General features: G+C 34.7%; 1 protein-coding gene across 1 annotated transcript in view; it reads left to right on the top strand.

Moving 5' to 3' along the window:
* ARHGAP15 (Rho GTPase activating protein 15) overlaps positions 1–22,985 on the top strand; it is a 592,609-nt gene that overhangs the window by 343,804 nt on the left and 225,820 nt on the right. The window contains exon 10 of the mRNA XM_011354472.2: positions 4,178–4,300. Within this exon, the coding sequence (XP_011352774.1) occupies positions 4,178–4,300 (123 nt within the window). The remainder of the gene's footprint in view (positions 1–4,177; positions 4,301–22,985) is intronic.

Genomic DNA, 22,985 nt, shown 5'->3' with positions numbered 1-22,985 from the left:
ATCACCAGAGTACCTAAGGGGTTCCAAAAAGAAATAATTTACTATATAATTATTTTCATAACCTCACATGTATACTGTGTGTGTTTTAATTTGCAAAGTACTTCCTAATCACATCATTTTTACTACTTCCAAATTGGCAGGAAAAAAATACCTCTTTTGGCCCTGTGTTTGTTGACATCCTGTCATAGAAAATGAAAAGGTTTTGAGGTGAGACTAGAAATAGAAAATATTACCTTTGGTAACCTGTGAAAATGTAGATTGATTATTCCATATCATTTCAAAGGCAGACTTGAGACCCAAAATTACCCTGAGGCAGATTTTTTCTGAAAGAAATAAGTATTCCTTCAGTTTCCAATACTAGAACTCAGACCCATGGGGCTATAATTTATAAGTTATAAGTTGAAGCAGATCACATGTGACTGGTGATCATGGCAATGAATAGACCCAGATGAAAATTGATAGAATATCATGTAAGCACAGTATATTCAGATGCTAAGAATGAATCTTGCAATCATACAACTTTGAATCAGTTAGTGCCTGATATTCATGGTCCTGTAAAAACAATTGTTGCTAATAGTACTTGCTATTTCTCCAGTATGACCGGAGATCAATTCTTCCTCTAAGATCTCTTAGTCTCTTGTACTTTATACTCTTCAACATGCTGTATTATAATTACACAAGATGTATGCAGCTTTATCCACAACAGTTAAATCCAGCCATGTATGTAGTAGGTGGCCAATTTGTGTGTGTGTGTGTGTGTGTGTGTGTGTGTGTGTGTGTGTGTTTTAATCATCCAGCAGCATTATCCAGAAATATAATTGTGCCACATGTGTAATTTAAAATCTATTAGCCTCATTTTAAAAAATAACAAGAAATATATTTTAGTAACGTTATATTTCATAATATATTTTATTCAACCAAAAATATCTAAAACATTATTATTTCAACCTGTGGCACAAGCTGCATTTCAAGTGCTCAATGGCCTCAAATGACTAGGCTACCATATGGGAAAGCATAGACCTAAAGCAGTGCTTTTCAAATCTTTTTAAGTTCAGGTACATGTAGAAAATGATGATATTTGTATGGCTTACTAGAGTAAGTGGATAAGACTATACATAGCCAATAGCAAGTGCCCCAGGGTCTCAGGCTGCCTTGGCCTTCCTCCTCAATTACCCTGAGTGCTGAGGACATTGTGGGGAGGAAGGATCTTTCCTCTAACCTCAATGTTCTTTGGGCTGGTCTAATAATCAAATAAACATGAGACAGATTAGCAAGAGAAAATGACTGAATTTAAATACATACATAAGGAAACCCCGGATATTTGAGAGAGTCGGAAACCCCACATACATGAGAGGTTCAGAGGGGGATTTAGTATACAAGACATTTCTGAGCTAGAGATGAGGTAGCGCGCCTTGGGGTTTCAGAAGGTAATTGCAAGGAGGGCACATGTTCAGTAATTATTAGTTTCCCCTGCCATGTAGGTAGGTAAGAAATCATTTCTGATACTAATTCTTATCATGGGCCAGGCTCCTAATTTAAATTCTTCTGGATATTAAGGGTGGATCAAAAGTCTTTCTTGAACCCACAAGGTCTAAATTGCCTTTAGCTCAAAATAATCCACATATCACTAAGACGTCTTGGGATGGCTTGTCCTGAACCCCTATAGCATCCATAGCTCACACTCTATATAATCTTCTGTCAGGCACAATAGTTGGGAACTTCTAGTCTGCAGCAGAGGTTACCAGCCTTTTCAAATGATAGACATATTGACCCTTCTTATGTAATAGTGGTTGTAATTTTATAGGCAGTTTATTTAAAAATTGGCAAATACATGATAGATCAGATATGTATTTTATTAAAATAGTTGTATTTCTTTTTTTTAAATTTTTTACTTTTCACAGTTCCTTTACATTTTCTAAGTGTATAAATCAGTCTTTCACCACCAATAAATGAGAACTTAGGCAGGTCCTATAACTTTTCCCTTCAGTATGTAGTAGGTGGTCAAAGTGTGTTTATTGTTTCCCTTTTCTTCTCCCAGGAGACGTTTGGCAGTGTCTGGAGACTTTTTTGATTGTCACAACTAAAGAGGGGTTGCTACGGGCACATTATGGGTGGAGGCCAGGGAAGCTTCTCAACATCCTGCTCCTCCTGCACAGAACAAAACTGTTCCCATAAATAAATAAATAAACAAACAAACAAACAAACTGTCCAACCTAAAATATCAGTAGTGCCAAAGCTGAGAACTCTGCTTAAAATAATATAAAATATGGTTCTTTTAAGTGGCAAGTATTGTTTTAATTCATTATTTAATAACTCCTAATCCCATGTGATAATCAACTTTTAACTTAATTTCAAATTAAAACTCTACTTTTCACCTAGGAGGAAGGCGAGATGTTTTCCTCTTTCCTTAGCCTCACACTTCACCCCAACTTCCCATCTTGCTATCAAAAGTTTGCAACAACTTCGTGGTCCAAATTAGGGGAAGAAGGATGCAAAAAATGTCTTTATTTGATTAGTTGCAAGAAGGCTTCTCACATTCTGGGCCAGGTAGACTTTTTTAAGCTGTTTCCCTTAGGCTCTTTTGTGGGTTCCTTGGAGACCCTACTGGGAACATTTGACTTCAAATCCTCTAATTTTAGGCAAATTTTTTTCCAGCTGCAGCTCCCTTCTAAGTCTGTCTTTCTCTTTTTTTCTTCTGAGTTCCTCAGAAGGGGATAAAATGACTCAAGTCTAGTTTCCCTACAACTAGAACTTAGCAAATTTTTTTGCACTCAGTAGCTACTTTAAAAATTTAGTTGATTGAAATCTTTCCACTTTAAATGAGTAATTGAGCTCCTGATTTCATCGATACTCCAATAAATTATAATACCAGACGTGGCACCATATCCAGACTTGAACTTGCACAAGTTTTTTAACCTCTTTGCCTCAGCTTCTTCATCTCTAAAAAAGGTAGAATTATTTTATATACTTCAAAGATCATTGTGAGACTTGGTTCAACAAATATTGACTGAATGTTACTATATGCTAAACAATATTTGAAGTATCTTGGCCACATCAGTGAACAACATTTACAAAGGTAGATAAAAATCCCTACCCACATGGAGCTCACATTGCGGTAAATTGATGTTAAATTATGTTAGATGCTTAAGGGAGTACCGAGCACCTAGTAAGGTCTCAATGCATTTCAGATATGTTATATTAACCCAACTGAATGACTAGCTTATTTTATGATATGATTTGAGAGGAAAAGAGGTTCTCTATGTACCTAATAAAGTACCCCAAATCCTAATATTACACCAATAATTGAGTTAAGACAGTGGAGGGCCCAGTTAAGATCTATACCTTATCTTACAGGGATAATACATTCCTATTAGTCATTCATAATGAGACCTTGAATGTATTTAGACTCTGCTTAATGAAGTTACAGACCTTAAGTGTTATGTTCATCGTTGAATTCATAGTCTTTAGCATGGAGCCTGATGATCAGTAGACATTCAACAAATATTTGTTCAGGAATTAATTTGACACACATCTAACTTTGAAGATAAAGGTGAGAATAGAAAGCTGAGAATAAGGGACTGATGAACACATGGAAAGAGTTTGAGGCAAATTTGTGTTTCAGAATTTTCCCTAGAACGGGTTGGTGGTAATTTCACGTCAGTAAGAAGAATAAGAAATATCTGCTTAAGAAAAAAAAATCACTTTGGGTTAATATAAAAAAGAAGATTTACAAAATCATTTGAGCAAGCAGGACCTTTGAAAATGCATGAAATACCTACAGTCAGCATATAATCATAATTAATTGAAATTAGCAATTCTAAAACATTTTTCCTCTTAGTTTAGATGAGTTTTCTTTGACCACAATTTCGTGTATGGATACAGATAAGTGGAATTGTCTAGACAAAGGTTATCATGTTAAAAATGAGAGAATAAAAATGAAAATAAATTGTGACTATACGGAGCTAGCTGCATTCTCATTGTACATTCATGTTGCAGCAGAGCTAATGTTTTCATATGGGCAAATTTTTACTCATATGCCCCGTCTAAGCAGAAAAGCCTAAGCTATTAATCCAGGTAGTTGTTCCATAACTACTGTTTTCTATTCATATTTGCATAAAGTAATAATCATAAAGGAGAAATTTACTGAAAGCCTCTGACTTTTTTTTTTAATCTCCAGTGTTCAGACTGCATCATAGTGCTTCCGATACAAGTGACAAAAACCGAGTTAAAAGCAGATTAAAGAAGTTTATTACCCGAAGACCTTCTTTGAAAACTCTGCAAGAAAAAGGACTTATTAAAGGTACAGGACACTTTATACTTTTACTGTAAAAGTGATAAATGAATATGCTTCTGTATCCATAGCTCTTCAGCTCTAGAAGAATATTAGGATATTTTAGGTTGCTTATTGGTTCTACTGTGTAAAAGAGAAAAAAGTACTTGTCTAGAAAACTGATACTGATAAAATAAATGTTGCATTATAGGATCATTGCACAAAAACAACAACAACAACAACAACAACAACAACAACAACAACAACAAACTAGTTTTGCTCTCAGAGGATGTGGGCTCTGCACCCAGAGCAGAGAAATGGTATCTTAGTGGTCCATCAGAATGACCCCGTGTCCTCGTGTGTCTGGGCAATACTAATTTATACTTAGGATTTGAATATGTCCTAAATATATTCAATGTCCCAGCATATTCAATAACAGCAGCCCTTTTCACTATCAGAAATGTCCGGATTTGGATAAGTTTCTGATTACCCTAGTCATAGTCTGAAGTAAGTGCTCGGAAGAAAGTCCTAGCAAACTAGTGTTATGAAAACAGGAATTTGAGATCTTGAGGACTGAGAGTTCAATCTAGTCTGAAATAAGCATGTATTTTTATAAGTATATCTAAAGTAAAGAATGAAATATCCTAGAGCAACCTAACCACGAGAATAGAAAAACATTGACTATGGCGTTAGACTAATTAGAATTCGGACCTTGGTTCTACTACTCACTTGTAATGACATTGAACAAGTTCTGATATCTCTGAGCCTTAGATATTTCATCTGTTAAATAGGACTACTTATACACACTATTGAGAGGCTGTTGAGTGAAATGGATGAGATAATTTAGGTAAAGCATTTAAGAGAGTTTCTGGAACATATGTATTCAATAAATGTTCACTGCTATTAATATTATTATTTATTACTTTTGTTATTACTATTAGTCTTCCAGATAAATGAAAGAATAAATAGATAGATAGAACCAGAGATATAACAGATTTCTATAACTGAAAATCACCTTATGGATCACACAGGCAAAATGTATCGTTTGCCTAACCAAGAAGACATATGCATCTAGCCCATTTTCCTCCTTGTTTTTCAAATTTTCTAACCGATGGATGTATTTTGAAAATTAAATATTAAAACATTTTGAAAATGGGCTGAAATAAATTCCTTAAATAAACTCTGAGAACAAAGTTGAAATACTGATTCTTATAGAAATCAAAAGAGTTAATTTAATAATATACACTCATTTCTCGGGAACAGGGCAAAGCTGATTTTAATATTTTCAGCAATAGTTAATATGAGAATTATTTAAATAGTTTATAATAACTGTTTGATTTATCGACTTCAGTCCATTTTGAAAAAGGTGAACATATCTCAAAAATCATCTGGCATTTTGAACCAATCGTGGAAGGTGAAATTTATGAAGCATGAGCATAAATATCACTAATAGAGTGGAAAAGTCTTAGAATATCAGCATTTGGGGGTAGAACTAATGCTTACTTCAAATACGGTTTATCTCAGACTTTTTCTCTCTGAAAATGTCCTTTTCAGTGCCACAGACAGTATTTGATCCTCTACAGATTCAATTACATATAATAATATACTAGTACATTCAATTATACCTTAGCATTCATCCCACAGATTATCATTTGCCTAGACAGGATTCAGTTGCAGGTTACCTGACATTTTGAAAAAATATAAAACCAGATTAGTAGCCCAAACAGTCCCAATCTGACATAAAGTCCCAATATTTCATGATGCTGGCAAAATGAAAAGGATTTTAATTCAGTGGCAGGGTCTGTGCCCAATCAAAATGCTAAGGAATTAATAACTATAGCGCTCTAGAATTGGTCTCAGAAAGTGGCAAACTGGATTCCTAATGCAGTCTTCATACCGATATAATGGAACCACTGAACACCCTTTGCTGTGTACACTCCCTGTCTTAGAGCTCCATTAAATTTTCACCATAGCTGACCAATGAGTCAGTATTCATTAGTAGGGCTGTGGAAAATGTATGTGAAATTCTGATTTGATAAGCTGCCATTGTTGTCTTCAGTGGAATTTTCTTCCAAATACAGATCAAGTTATGCAAATACAGTCACTTCTTGGGCTTGTTTCAGTTTTAACTGTGAATTTTTTAAAGCTTTTACTGAGATGTTTTATAAATGAGTGAATAGCATTAAACCAATTTTTAAAAATACAGGCCTAGTAAAATTTAATACTTTAAGTCCATTTTCTTAACATATCTAAGGTAAAGACTTAGAAAAAGCAATGAAACCAGGGTTTTTGATAGGTTACAAAAAAATCATATAATATAAATTAATGATTAATGGTTAAATTATCAATTTCTCCAAGTAAAATGACTTAACTCTTTCAAGGAGAATTATTTAGAAAGAGGTACAATGGTTTTTTAAATTGTTCTGTGCTGCATTTTCCCAAAGACTATGTATCAAATTCTTTAAATGTTCTAATTGTGCAGCTCTGGAATAAAGGTCCCATTGCCATTGTTTGGGAGAGGTGTGCACAGTGGTTTGGGTCTTACAAGTGTGCTTCCTGATACCTGGGAGGGGCTTTGCAGCACCACAGCCACTTTTCAAAGTCTTTAGTTTTCATGTAATATTAGTGGGGCTGCATTTTCTAATTTCTTAAATCTGGGTAATGGGAAGGGTACATTGTGATACCAAAAAAGGGCCAGCAGATAATTCTGAATGATAACCCAATGGAAATTTTAATAACTCAGCTGAGTGTTGCAATCATTGTGCCATTTACCGTGGTAGCTTCTGAAAAGCCTTCGATTTCTCCAGCTACTTTCACATTTGCCAAGGAGGGAACACCTAGTGCTTTTTAAATACGTGAGTTTATTGCACTGAGCATCTTGTTGGAAATAAAACTCTAATCAGTTTAATGTGTAAATTATAGGTGGGAGAGTGCAGTTTAGGGTGGTAGGTGTGTTTGTAAATGTCCTCTACTTGCTTTTGGAACTGAAGTAATACTTCTTTCACATCAGTCAAACTACTTTATGTAATCTTTCAAATAACAGCATTGACCTCCAAGAACAGAAAACACTTGGCAATGCAATTTTTAAAAAAGATAACAACTGTTTGATTTTTTTAAGAGCAACTATTATTTCCTAAAATCAAATGACAGAGTAATTTGTCATTAGAGAGGGTTTGTATGTTTAAAAAGTAGTTTCTTTCATCTTAATAGGGATGAAACCATACCGGACGGTATTAGTAGAAATTGGTAGCACTGCTGGACTACTTCTATTTTTTAATCAGTGTATTATAAGAAAACCATCTGCTTAAAGATTAAATAGTATGCCCGCAGGATTTATGATGAAAAACAGTGCTCTCCTGCCTCATCCCAGTTTTTCTTCTTATACATTACCACTTGGAAGTGTTTCTATTTGTATTCTTCTCGTGGGTGGTTCCATATCTTATATTATTGTTATTTGAGGATTAGATTAGTTTGTTTTTATCAATATTTTGCTTATCTTTAACTTTATAGTGTCTTGATTTATCAAGCTTAGACATTACCTCAGATTTCTTTTACAATCAGCATGAATTGAACTCAATTAAACCAGACCTCTTCTACCTGGCCCTTTTCCTCCCCAAATATACATGGTCAAATACAGTTGGCTTGCTGTTTTTAATAGCTTTCTCAGAAACATCCAACATACTTAAATCTCTACTTATTGTTTTATTAACCACAGAAAATTGAGACTTACTGCGTCCATTGACATGATGAGAAATTTACTGCCCTCTTCCCCTTTCATCTCCTCCGCCTTTTCTATTGTAATCTTTACTTCTACATCATGAAAAGTTATATTTTTCACTGGTTTATATAATTATGACTTATGTATAGTTTGATTCTAAAAGTTAAAAACCAAAAACAGCATTCATCGGATTACAATTATGTAAGATTGTTTACTACTATGCCAAGTATTAGATTTCCTTCTCTGTTCTTGCACTATCATGACCTTCAAAGAGCAATGTCCCTTGATCATGGTAAAAAGAGCTTATCTTTTCTTTTACAGTTGAAGGTTATATTATTTCTCTTGCACTGTTTCACAATCACAATTAAGCCCTCCATCCTCCCCATATTTTACATCTAAATGGGAAAAAAATTACTCATCAGCATATACTTTATATTGATCATGTAAATATTATGCAGTCTTTGGCCAAGTAAAGTGCCAGATTGGCTTAATGTATCCATGGGTCCAATGCTATGCTTTATGGGCCACATAAATTATATTCTGATTTTTAAAGCTTATGCTTCTTCATTTACTTGTAATCATGATATCTTTTAGTTTGATATATTGTTTGATTGTGAATTTCTCATGTAGATTTTTTTCGCAGAGTTTCATTTTTTTCTTGCTTTCTAGGCCTTTACGTCATTAAGGGTTTGTCTCATTTAAATAGTCTATGCATTCTAGTCTGCAATTCCCTGCTTTTTTTTCCCAGCATATCTTCTAAAGTTCTCCTACCATCTTATACCAATTTGAATTGGTTGCTTTCCAGGCTTCATTCACCTTTATCGCCCTGTGATTACCTTTCACTGATTTTTTTCAGTTATATTCAGTCTTCTAAATCCCATGCCTTGTCTTTATTGCTTTGATTCCTTTTATTATTATGTAACAGCTCAAGTAACTCATTTAGAAAACACAAGACCTCGAATATCTAAAATTATCATAAATATGCCTCACATTTAATCAATACTTTAGTGGGGTATAAAATTCCATTGCCTCTAGAATGCAGAGTTGTAGATTCCATTCTTATTCTTGTTACTTTGATTTTTTTTTTCTTTCAGAGTCATTGGTTTTTGGTTGTTTTTTTTTTGTCTTTATTTTGAGATCCTATAATCAATATAATGTATATAGTTGGCAGAATTTTTTAAGTGTATATTCCATTTGGCACTCAATTTGAAGAATCGTGATTCTCTTTAGCTCTGCAATGTGTTCTCTTTATTATTATGTTAATAAGTTCCCCCATCAGTTTTCCCTGTTTCCTCTCTTGAGATATTTATGATGTGAGTATTAGATCGTCAGAATTGATTTTTCTCATATTCTGAAAAAATTCTCAATTTTACTCTTCTGTCTTTATATTAATTTATTTTAACTGTAGCAATTATATTTCCAATTTTGTAGATGTCTTTCATTTTCTCACTTCTTCTTTGCATATTTCACTCTTTCACATGCACAAGGATAAAAACTTTGTTGACCACTCTTCTCCCATATCTAATAGTGAGGATGGCAGTTAGCACTATTTAATTAATTAAATATTAATTAACTGAATAAGTAAGAAAACAGAACATAAGTTATATCTTTACTAACTTATTTAAGGATGTAAATTATAATTTGATGTCATTTTAGACTTTTGCTTTTTATTTTTATTTTAAAACATTCTCTTCAGTTCTTTAAATCATCTTTTTCATCTAAGTTCCTTTCTTTTATGTATTTTTCTTATTCCATTATATTAGTGACTTGGCTCAAATGTCTGGTGGACAATGGCTGTCTGTTCTTAATACAGAATGAAGCTCCACAAAGACTAGCTGGAGCTCTGTATACACTGGTAGAGCTTGTCAGTGATATGGTTTTACTGTGAGATGATCTCTAGAGACTCACATCTCCTTGAAACATCAAATATTTCTAAAAGATACAGAATACCTATATACGCTTGATAAACTGAATCAATGTTTATAAATTTTTATGATGACAGAAAATTTTCAATTTCATTTTACATTTAAGAAAACTGAGTTTATTTGTAAGCACAGCAACTTTAGAATTTGACTAAGCTAGGTTTAAGGCTGGATTTTGCTATTTACCAGCTATATGACTTAATATTTGGTTATTGACTTTTTCATTTATGAAATTTACATCATAACATTTAAATGAAACATTATATGTAAAGAACCTTGCATGATGCCCAGCTCATCTTAACCATTCAACAACTTTTTTTCTCCCTTTCTTCCTTCCTTCTTCCCTTCCTTCTCTCTTTTTATTTTTCTTTCCTTCATTTTATCTCTCTTCCTCTTCCTTTCTTTTCCTTTTCTTTCTTTTTTTTTTTTATTTGCGTTTATGGAGCAAATCATGACCACAATGGCCCAAGGAAACCATTCTCCCCAGTATTTCTTTAAAATTTCAGAAATTAATCCAGGCAAGTGTCAGGAAAGGCAACAGCAACTTGCTTTACTTCAAGAAAAATACATAGATAATTTGCAGTTGACTCATATTTATCTATTTGGTAATTTTTATCATGGTACTCTTTATATATAAATGGGCATGAGCTCATTTTATTTCCTAGCTCTACCCACTTACATAATGTCATCTAATTACTGGAACATTTAAATAATTACCTACACAGACACAACTAACTGTTTAAGGTATCCATCATATGAGAAAATAATGTCTTTGAATTTGTAGTACTTTTGTAAAATATGCCAATTATATTGAAAAGTAAAAAGAGATTTTTTATTCAAATTGCAGATACAAGTTATCAGCTCTAAGCTTTCAACAGCCATGTTTATGAATAATAAAATAATTGAGTTGAAAAGGAACGTATTTTTAAAATAATTTGTTAAAACCGATGTATAATGAGTAACCTACCTGTCACATTATCGATTTAAGCAAAATATATATGAGCACCACTACAGTATACATTTGAATAGAGATATGCTTCAACTCTGCCAGTTGATGAGTGTTAGTCTGAGAATAATTGTATTTGAATTTATATACTGGGGCATGGTTCTATCATTGCTTGGGTCTGAAATATTTTCACAACTTCCACAATATGCACTAATGTACTTAAAAATATCTTGTAAATCTTCTTTTCTTTAAACTTTTTTATGGTTCATAATTGAACTGTGATCTTTACGAGTGAGCTATGTCATGATTTAATATTAGCCAAAATTAATAGCCAACCTTAAGCTTCTTTATCTTGGCCTATGAGCTTCCTGTTTCCTTTGCATTTATAGTTCCCAGGCAGTTTCTGTTATTTAAAGACTCTTGGGAGCAAATGTGTTGGTAATAGAGTACCACATAGCTAGCTTTTGTTCAATAATAAAATACAGGTCACCATGAGAGATGGCAAATGTTGAGAAAAAAAGTGCACCTGGGTAGCAGGTTAAGCTCATGTCTTTTAAAAGCCTGTTATCTAGGGAGGAAATGATCCAGGTCTTATGAGATATTAAAAGCAGAATAACTTTTGAGCAACAAGAGAGAAATGAGGTCCAGAAATGGGAGTGAATTAGGTAAGGGGAAAAAGAATAAGCCAGAATAATAAATTGGTTTCCTTGTGGTTCAAGAACTTACTTTCTTATGGAGAGAAAACTTTTTACACGAGCATTAGTTAGAATATAATATTTGAGGTGGTGACTTATAAATTCTTGAGTTTTAGTATCTAAAAAATGGTTTTATTAATAATTTCCTGGTATGACTCATTACATTTTGTGTATTTGCAAATAATAATGATAATAATAATTAATAATAAGAATGTTTCTCCTTTTCCCTTTCTTTAAATTATCATTTTTTCCCTTTAAGTCCTCAAGATCTTTCTCTTCTTTACTAAAAGAAAATTCCAGATAATATCAGGCTTTAGTCCTAAAACTTACTGGATGCCTGGTAATAGCTATGCTAAATACTGGGAATATAGATGAATAAGACCTAATTGATTCAAAACCAGCATATTGGCTGGTTTTTTTTTTTGTTTTTTTTGTTTTTTTTTTAGTCAAGGACCTCTAAAACCCATATTAAATCTTGCCCTGGCAATAGATGCTGGTTTTATTCATTTCATGGACTATCTATCCTTAAAAGATTTCCTACAGTTTTGGCATACTCCGTATGGTTAGTCTAATCCTGGTGCCAGTTGGAAATATTGTCTCTAGGCCTTCCAGCTTGAGGACTGACAAGTTTCTATAAAATAAGAAGAAATAAAGCATGAACATCAGTAAGGAAACAGTAACAGGTAGAGACAGGTTTGTCTCATACTGTAAATCCAAGTTTTAAGCGTACCTTGTGCTTGAACTCAAATTGTATATGGCTCTAGATTGTAGAAAAGATAGAAAACCTCCCCTGCCACCTCCGACATTGTATGAACCAAAGCATATGCTCAAAGTAGTTTCAGACAGCCAAAAGTCAGGCAAATATTTCCTTCTTGTGCCAGGAGGCTGCTGCCCTCTGGAGAGGTGGTCTAAGACCATTTCAATTCTCTAATCACATACTAATCTTTCCTTCATGAAACCACCCAAAGAGAAGAAAATGATGCAGGGTCCTAATCAGTGTTCACAAGAATCCTTTTTTTTTTAAAAGGTTAGCATTTATTATTGATGCCCTGCTGTTCTCCAGCAAGCGTTCTATCTCAATTCCCTCATGACTCCTAAATCTAGCTTCACAGGCAATGGAAGAGTCTTCAGCTTAGTTCTTGTTAGCTTTTCAAGGCCTCTGTAGACCCTATGAACTGTATCCAAAGCCATTGCTGGCTACACACCTTCTCCTTTGCAGTTTTTATAGTTCTGCTTACACAAAGTGCTAGCTGGTGATTTCATTTTGTGGTAAGTTGGATAATGGAAGGGGAGGAAAATAGAATTTCATCGTAACCTGAAGATTGATAATTTGAATAAATGTCTGAATAAATGCTTCATATGCAGTGAGATGAGTTTAATTTTCCACAGCATTTGAGAAACGAGGTCCCACTCCTTACTCGCTCATGTTATGATTGGGATTTGAGAGTCCACATTCTGTGTACATTGAATGTATCTCTAAAGACAGCACATACCAGAGTTCTCACAAATACTATCTTCTCATCAGGGTCCACATTCAGCAGATGTGTGTACTGCTACAAGCACAGGAAATATTAATATCAACAATTCATTTTGACATAGCCTAAGATTAATAAAGTGCTCTTTTATCTCCTTTAGCATCAGTGACAGTTGCACCCCCCACCCCAATCCATGTCTATTATAAATCAATAATATTCTACAAATTCTCAATATACAGAAAAAATAACTCTATCATTTTATTTCGGGGGGAGGAGGACAAGGGAATTTTGTTTATATGGATAAATCTCTTCCTTTTTGACTTGTTACCTTTCATGATTAGTGACATTGAAATTTAACCAGCCTCTATAAAATTTAGTCATCAGAAAAATAACTCCATGTTGCAAAAGTGCTATTCTGGCATTTTTTATTTTTCTCTGTGGGGAGGAGGCAAGAAACTATATCAGAATTTGGATAATCATAATTGGTGGTCTGTCGGTGTTAGTCATATTGCCGTGTAGAGAGGTATATCTCCCAACTTTTCTTTGAAATTGACTATATTGCTCTAAGTGTGTTTTATCAAAGCATTTTCTGGGGCAACAGATCTGAAAACATAAACTTTATGTAGCATTATTCCTCTTTAGATATTTCCCTTTAATATGTTCTTTCTTTTTGAAGATAAAATAAAAGTACATAAAAGAGTTCTGGGAATAGGCAGCTATATGTCATAAACACCCTTCTCTCCCCCTGGCCCCATGCCCCCAGCCCCTGAAATTTGGAAATGATTTGATTGAAGTGATGACTGCCTTGATCTTGTTTGAATACTCCTCCTTCTTCATTGTCTTCTTCTCTCTATGGGAGGTAACAACCCTGTCATGGAGTCATTCCTGGGAGGGAAAGAGGTATTTCCAGCACCATATTTTCCAACACAAAATTGAGACACATGGCCTGACAGTGACATATTTGAAGTAAGGACTGTGCTCGAAGATCCAGAACATATGGCTGAAAGAGTTTTCTTATAAAAAGCAACTATTAAGATAGTTTCTAGATTCCTATTCACAATGGACACATTCCTTCATCCCTTTTATTCTCATTAAAAAAAAAAATACTACCCACAAATCAGAAGACTGACCAGTTTTCCTTCAAACGTGTTGCTTTGCCAGGGTGAAAAGCAGAACCCTGTTGACTAGAAAGTTAAATGCACAGCCATCAAGGAAGCAATGCAAACCAGACTGCCAAACATATTATGAATATATTGCTTTTCTTAAAAATGCTAGTTGGTTTTTCATACTGGAGTATTGACTAACTGTCTGTGTTTGATGTATGGTTTACCAGCCTGATGTCGACTTATGGTTAGAGCTTAACTTGTTAGTTCTGCTTTTGCAGCCAATTCAGAATAACTACAGATGCCTCGAGATATTAAAATTGACTGCTCAAATGGACTCAGTGTGGGGGTTTCATTGGTTTTAAATTGATAACAGCTGAAAGAGTGAATGATTAAAGTGTACATGGCATAGGACACAGTTCTTTCATAGAAATTTTTGTGAACAAACTCCTTTAGTGTGGGAATGTTTTCTTTCTTTTTATATCATAGTTATTTCTAAGCAATCTTTAAAATTGCACAGGAATATTCAGGAGCTTACAGATGAAATAATTCCTGAGAAACTGAGATAAATTTTGATGAAGTGAGTTTCTATTCTGTAGGGAACGTTTAAAGTTAAGTAGCATTCCATAAGGTGGTAATTGTGTCTATTTCCCAGGCATTTGAGTTAAATAAGCTGTATAGGAAGCATAAACTGTCATAATAGAGACTTGGAGTGTTGTGTACATCTCTTTCTTCAACTCACAAAAACTGAAGCTCTAAAGTGCCTTATCACAGATAAGTCAAACAAAGCCTCTCCTTTGCTTTCTTATTCTCCTGGGAACAGTTATTTGTTTTCATTATTAAAAAAGATGAGATGATCTGAACACTTTATTCTCATGCAGGGAAAAAACACACACACACATTAAAGAGAAATAAGAAAACTCCCCCCCTCCCTCAAATCAGCAACACTTATATTAAAAGGTTTTATGAAAATGTACTTTCATAATTGAATAGTAGCTTAAGGAAAAAGTCTAGTAAAAAAATTCAGAGAAATTTAAAGAGATTTATAAGAAAGAAATATCTGTTTATACATGCCTTCTTCAACTTATATTTTTCCAAGAGTTTGATGCCCTTACTGTCCAATACTGTGATCTAACACCATTCTATTTTCAATTGTCTCTAGTACTTTACTTTTGATATTTTATTAAAATTATTAGAAGCACTTTATATAGCTCACTGATAGAGAACATCAATCTAGAATAATGATATTAAGTTAGAGTTTGTTGAAGAAATATAAAGTCAGGTACTATGTACCCATTTCACATATTATTAAAAGAAAAACTAAAACTTTGTGCCCAGCTAGCATATTCTAAATATACAACAAATATCAAGTGTTAATTACAATTAGTGGAATAAGAAATTTAGATATATTTGACAATAACATCAGTGGATACTAATACATATGTTCAGATATGTAAGAGTCAAATTATTAAGAATGCTCTAATTCTAAAACAAAATAAGTCATGTATGTGGCCAATACTTATAAGAAAATGTGTTAGATATTCAAATTTTGCTCCTAGTTATAACCTATGTACCTGGACTACATATTAAAATTGCCTTCCTGAGATGTATGTAGTCATTGGATTATGCTTTGCGTTGTAATGGATAAGTTGTACAGATAGCCATCTAAGAGGCTGCTACAAGGATTGACATTTTTGTAAGGTCTAATTTTCTTAGTAATGTATGAGCACAAGAGAAAAATTTTCATTCCCTTTCAACAGTTGTTGAGCTCCAATTTTTTAATGATTTTCTTATCTACCCATATTAGAAAGGAGGAAAATTTTAGAGGAGGTGTCATCCAAGTTAAACACATGCGAGGGTCATTAACTTGAATATATCACTTCTAACTTGTCCCTTTGAACCTGAAACTCAAACTCATAGGAGGAAAAGAAAAGATGGAGGGAAAAGAGAACTGGCCTCAGTTAACCTCACAATGAAAGAATCTATCATGCAATCTATCTAGAGACTGAGAAATAAGAAAACAGATGGTCTGAAAAATATCTTGAGGATATCTTAATATCTTTTGATTCCAAATAATCTAAATTTCAGAAAAACTTTTACTCCCCCAGACTGCCTCATCATTTGTACCACCTCATGCATTCATTCTCTGCACAGTAAAATACTGTGTTTACATCTTTTGTTAGTCTGCATTTCAGATGCACTGGGGCCTTGAGTATGTTGCAATTTTTCCATCTTAAAAAATTAATCAGCATAGGAAAGCATTCAACATTATGCAAAGAATTTGACAGGACCTCACTTAATGTTTTTTTTTAAAACAATTAACATGTCAAAGGAGGAAGTCAGAGCCTATATTGGTTATAAATCTGTTTTCAGAACCACCAGTTGAAGAAGTCAAACATTTTAGATCTGGGGACAAAAGCAAGTCTAGGTCATTTCTTCATCAAAAACAAAATCCCCAATAATGTTAGATATCTCAAATTCTCTAGCATGAGTTTCTTTTATTCATGTACATACATGCATTCATGCCTCTTAAATCAGAAAAATCACATATTTATAGTATGAATGAATGATCTTGAGGAAAAGTAGTATTGGTCAGAAATACACCCTTAATCAGACCTGAAGAGGGATAATCATATCTGTGTACGAGGTTATGTTCAATTCTAGTGCCACAGCACCATGGAGAAAGTATTCCAAGGATGAGTATGCAATACAGGAATACAAATATTCCAAATTTGACTGGACAGTGCCACATACTAGGGCATGACATTAGTAGGTATGCCTGTCTCATACTGTAGCATGAAGGACAAAATGGGAAGCAGAAGCTCTGGTAGAAGCCATGGTCTCAGATGAGACTGATGGTCAGGAAGTAGATAGTGAGGAAAACAAGGACTACAGTATTGGTCCAGGACCAGAAGGTAGAGAATAAATAGCCTATTGGAGAAAGTTAGGGAGGTGGGATGTCATATCTGAGGAATTCTGGAGTTGGTAGTGTGTACTTTTGGGTAAAGTTTTAGTGGAAAGCACTTCTCTGTGACAACCCAAAGCCATCTGTTCCTACAGTTATTATAGTATGAATACCACCAAAGCCCAGAGAAAGTTTCTTTCTCCCAGATGCAATTTTCTAAGTCAAGAGTCTGAGAAGCTGCCGTGGATTTGTGTGTTGAGCTTCAGTTTCACATACTGAGCTGGATCATAAATGTTCATCTGAGATCTGCTAGAAAGAGCCTGTCTGTACTCATCAATTTGGCACACCATCTGGAGCCTAGGCATGGTCTAGGAAAGCCTCTGTTGGAGAAGGGACACAGCCTGTTGTCTGCATTATCACCATCCTAGAATCCTGGACTCCAAGAATATCTAACAAGAAATGCAGCTCATTCTTAGGAAAAAGAGATAGTTGGACACAAAACTGTACTTACTTTTATATGATAAGTATCTAAAGAATGTTTGAAATAATTAAATATATGAAAGACTACTTTCCTCATTGGGTCTGAGTACATATGGTGTGAAATGAAAAGGAGGCAGTGACAAACTCTCCCTATGCTACTTGAAAGAGCTATATGTATTCTCTTTTACTCAGAAAAACAAGGTATTGCAGTCATTAAGCCATAAGATCATCAAATGTTGAAGTACATTTGAAGTCTAGTCTTGGCTCTGCTATTTACTTGCTTTGAATTTGGGCAAGGTAATGAAATTTTCTATCTTAATGGTTTTCAGATAATACCTCTTAACATTGTTGATACTATATAATGATCAATTAGCACAACAAGTAATGACTATTAATTAATTCTTATATTCTACTCCTAATTCTACTCTTACTATGGCATGGCATATTGCAAGTGCTCCTTCTCCTGACTGCAGAGTAGGTATTCTGAAGATTGCAAAACAGATAAATTATGATGAAAATTTATGACATTACATTAATAAAGCCATCATTTTGAGCATTCTATGTGCCTAGCACTGAGCATCCTATGTGCCTACCACTGCACTATTCAATAACAATGTTGAAGAATTATGCTTGCATTCCTTCATGCTTTGATTGTTATTCATATTGCCTACTCATCTATATTCTTTAAATCACTGTGTTCTCAGAGGATACTAAGTTACATAAAGCACAGTCCTCCAAGAAATGAGTAAGGGAAATAAACACACAAAAAATATGGTATAATATATCAAATGTAAAATGCTCTAAGGAACATTCAGATCACAGATTTGGGGAAATTATAAATGGTAAAACTATGGGAAAAAATTAATGTTTCCTTTATGATCTTTAAACTGAGTCTTGACTTTTGGATGTGTGGAAAAATGGGTAAGATATTCAAGGTGCAGAGCTGTGGGAAAGCTTGAGGAGCAATGGCTAGGACGAAATGTAGAGGATTTGATGAGAAGAGTCTGTGGCAGGGGTTTTGCATAGTGCGAAGCTAAGAAGTTTGTATTTTATTTTATAGGCAATTTTATTACTCACTTCGTATCTATTTTTTTAATTATTTGGTGAACATGTATGGAGGACCTACCGTGTGATGTGTGATGGGCTACACACTGGCCTGCAAAGGTGTATAAGATGTGACTCCTTCCTTCAAAATTAGACACTGAAGCACTGCTTAGAAAGAAGTATTCTGCATCAAAAAATCACTTTTAAACCTTGCAAACTTAGTTCCACTTTAGAAGACCATTGGAAAAATGTATTTAAAAAACTATATCATGGAATTAATGCTTATTGTCTAATTTGTCTTAATTTCTATATAACCACAATGGGCTACCCCAGCAGTCTGTGGTTATGAATGAGGCAACACTGACAAAAGGGGCAAATACCACAGGTCTGGGCTCCCACCTGTATAATTGCAGCTACTCAGCCTTATCTTGTCTCCAAGGTCTCCCTAGCTGCTTTTGGGAGCACCTGGAATGCATTGCATATAATGAGGACTGCCTGCCTCATATTCTTCTTTGGTACCTAATGCCTATAAACTGCCCAAGGAAGGCACTTCACGATTGTGAAACAGCCAGCACTTTTTGTGAGATGGCCGCTTCACTTGCTTAGGTACTGCCCAGGAGCTTCTGAACCTACAAAATCTTCCAGGAGCCAAATAATGCTCTTAGGTTTTGAATCTCTCAAAGTGAGAAAATAGCTTCTTTCCACTCTGTCCGAGGCCCTTTCCTCCACAGAAGTCTTATCTACCCATTGGGACTTAACTGGGATACACATACTATTTGCCATCTCTCAGAATTCCCATTGACCTCCATAAGCTCAAAATTCCTCCTAAGTCACTGTCTTTTCACCAACTAATATCAGTGCTTGCAATTACACATCTGGGTGATGACTGTCATTGTGCCAGTTCAGTAGGCCCAACCTGAGATATTTCATTCCATCTTTAAATGCACCCATACCCCACTGATGAGAGATCCTGTTAACTAGAAAAGTTATATAAGTGAAGAGTATGCAGTAAAGCCAGAAAACATGCAATGTGCTAAGTGCATCCCACAGTGAGATACTATTTACTCAATTTTGTGGGCAGCTTTGGGACAGGATAAGATGTTTAGAAATGTCATTGCATAGTCACTTTCTACAGTAGGACCTGAAAAAAGAGAAACGTCCACTGTATTTGACTGGAAGCTCAAAAAAGACACAGTGTCGTCAGAAATGTGTGCAGCATGACCCACTAATTTGGGCTCATAACCCCTTTTCTCCAATTAGATTCCTGGAAATGTTTTTCAATTTCTTTGCATGGAATAACCAGCAGACCACATTGTTCAGAGCAGCCCACAGGAATGGGCAGAGCTGCGCAGAGCTTCCACCACACCTCCACAGAGCTAGCCAACACTTCCATAGAACCACATGGTTCCCAGCTCTTAATATGGTTTATTATAAAATCCTTTACCTGCCTCAAAGCACTTTTCATCAAAGCTGCTTTTAAGCTGAAGCTGAGAACCAAAGAACGCCTTTAACAGAATCCTGAAATAGCTTTTAACCCGAGGCAGAGAAGAGAAAATGCTTTTAACCTAAAGTGCTTTCCTCTTAGGTACTTCAACAAGTACCTAGCACTCAGCATTAGTGGCTATGAGAACACCCTTAAGACCCAAATGAAAGAGACTCCATTATAGATATTCAAACCTGTTATATTAATATATTACAAGTAATATTTGAAATCATTAAGCAGTTTTACTCCAACTAAATTTGAATCTTTTCTTATTGAACTATGCATTCATGCAAATAAATTGAAGTCTTACCACCTGGGATTCTAACAAATCTATGCTTCTATTAGGAAAAGTACAGTGTTCTTTCCTAGATTTTACTTAAATTTGAAGTGAATTCAAATTTTCACATCCTCTCTACCCTACAAGAATCTTTCAACTTTTATCAATCACTGAATGACATTTCTAGTTTTAGTTCATAGTCGTTGGGCTAAAAAGGTAATTTAAATCACTTAGAATTAATTCGATCAATTATCTGAATAAATTGTATGTATCAAGTTTTCTCTTTAGACTTATCACTCAAACAGAAATAAAAGTACTGATTTTGTAGTAGTTTTAACCCCCCAGTGAAGTTCCTACTAAGTTAAGTAAGTAGACAACCTAATTGATAAAAGTTTTAACTTCATAGTAATTATGGTAAGTTATGTGATTGAGCAATTAAATTCTGGACAGTTTTCTATTTTAAGAATGTAAAATGTACACAAGCATGAAATAGGTAGCAATATTTGACATCTTTGAATTTTATCCCCCCTCCCTTTGCTAGTCCCCTCTGTAATTCTAGGGAAATGAAGATAAGCAGATGAAAAGCAGAAAATATTGTCAACCCACAATCTTTGCTAAACAAAATTTGGCCATATTAATCATCCAGAACGCACTAAAGCAAACTAAACTGAAGCATATTTCTCTCATACTTGAGTGCTAATGTCAAAATCTTTAGATAGAAATCTCTTCCTTTTATACGTTGCTTTCTTAATTATTCACTCATTCATTCATTCATTTATGTATTTGGCAACCAGAGGGCAATGTAATAGAATGTCATAGAAATACAAGTAGAAGAAATTACATTTATCTTGTTCTACTCCCTGTCTTTCACCTTGAATATTCTTTGCCAACTCCCTCCTACCTAGTAAATTTCTATTCATGTTTACTCTTCCAGCTCAGTTACAACTCCAAGAAGCTCTCCCTGTCTTTCTCATTCTGAATTAGTCCTCTCTTCTCTTTGTCCCAAAACTATAATTTTATTATTTAATTATTTTAATGTCTTCTAACTGGACAATGAGCTGCATTGTGGACTAGAGAACATCTTCCTCAACTCCTCTTTCAAGGAAGGTTATTGCCTAGAAAGGGGTAGATCGGAAAGGAAGCAGGACATGAAGTCTTCTAGTGGTTTTAGAATTACTTATTGATACTTTCTTGTTCCTTCTTATAGAAACTCAGTGGGCACTGCTCGATGTAGCCTGCTCCTCTCACTAGCCTCACAATGTTGGGTCTCTCCTGCGTGAAGTCCTTAGACTTTTCTTTTCATTCCCTTTTCAGATTCAGATGTTCCAAGGATGAAATATTTCAGTCCTATGGCTTTGAATTCCATTTATAGGTTTTCTAAGCTTAAAACTTCAGCTTCAAACTTCAGACTCTCAAAACTCCAGATTTACACATTCAAATGCCTATTTAACATCTCTTTGGATGTTTTGTAGATGTCTCACATTTATCTAGAGCAACCCTTGATTCTCCAGCCCCTAAATGTTCTCTACCTCAGAAAATACTATTGCCATATGCCAGCTGGAGTCACCTTCCCTTCTACTCTGTCTCTTCTACTCTCATCAGCAAATCCCACCTTAAAAATATATTCTAAATTCAACCACTCTAAGCCACTTTCATTGTTACCGCTCTTATCTAAGCACCATCTTCTCTCCCAGGAATACTTCACCAGCTCCCAAACTGGCTTGGCCTTTCTGCTTCTTTTTATGACCCCGCAAATATAGTCTCCACACAGCAACTAGAAGGATCATTTAAGAACATGAATCATATTATATCACTCTCTTCTCAATAATCTTTAATTACTTAGGATAAATTCATACTTAAAATAACATCTAATGTCCTTAATGTGACCTATAAGGGTTCGACCTGCCTTCGCCCCCATACTACCTTTACACTGTTATCCTCAACCATGCTTCTGGTTTGTCACTTCACTCTAGCCATACAGGCCTTGCTGTTCTTTTGGTGTACCACACTTACCCCTACAGCCTTATACCTTCACTTCTTTTGGTCTCTGTTCAGTGTCACTGCCTCAAGGATGTCTTCCTGGACAACACTTCCCACTAATTCTCTATCTCCCTGCCTTGCTTTATTTTCTCATAGCACCTATCACCATCTAAATTATATGTTAACGTGTTTATGTTTTTTTTTTTCTCCATTTACATATAGGCTGTGTGAAGACAGAATGTCCTATTCATTATTCCATCCCCAGCAGGCATCGAAAAATACTCAGGATTGGATAAATTGAATGGATGGGTACAAAAATGCACGAAATATTCTCTTGGTCAAATCATTCTTTATACTGTTGTGAGTCAGCATATACATGTATGGGGAATTGTGTGTGTGTGTGTGTGTGTGTGTGTGTGTGTTTGTATGTTGTGCTACTTCTGGTATGCAAAGGAAGGAAAATATATAGTTGCTGCTTAGAATATAAGGATACAGAAAAATTTTATACACATTGTTCCACTTAGGTTATTAACCTCTACATTTAAGCTACAAACTTCTTCCTGGCTGGTGGACTCACCATTATCCATTGCATTAATTGGACCAAAAATGAATTGAGTTCTTTTTCCATGACAATTTAGGAGCTTAGAAGAAGGGGCCAATGGAAGTATTGTTTGAAATTGAGGATAA

This window comes from Pteropus vampyrus, unplaced genomic scaffold (genome assembly GCF_000151845.1).
Source record: "Pteropus vampyrus isolate Shadow unplaced genomic scaffold, Pvam_2.0 Scaffold17, whole genome shotgun sequence".
NCBI classification, from domain to species: Eukaryota; Metazoa; Chordata; class Mammalia; order Chiroptera; family Pteropodidae; genus Pteropus; species Pteropus vampyrus.
Note: the sequence above shows the minus strand (reverse complement) of the source record. Positions and strands in the feature narration are given on the sequence as shown.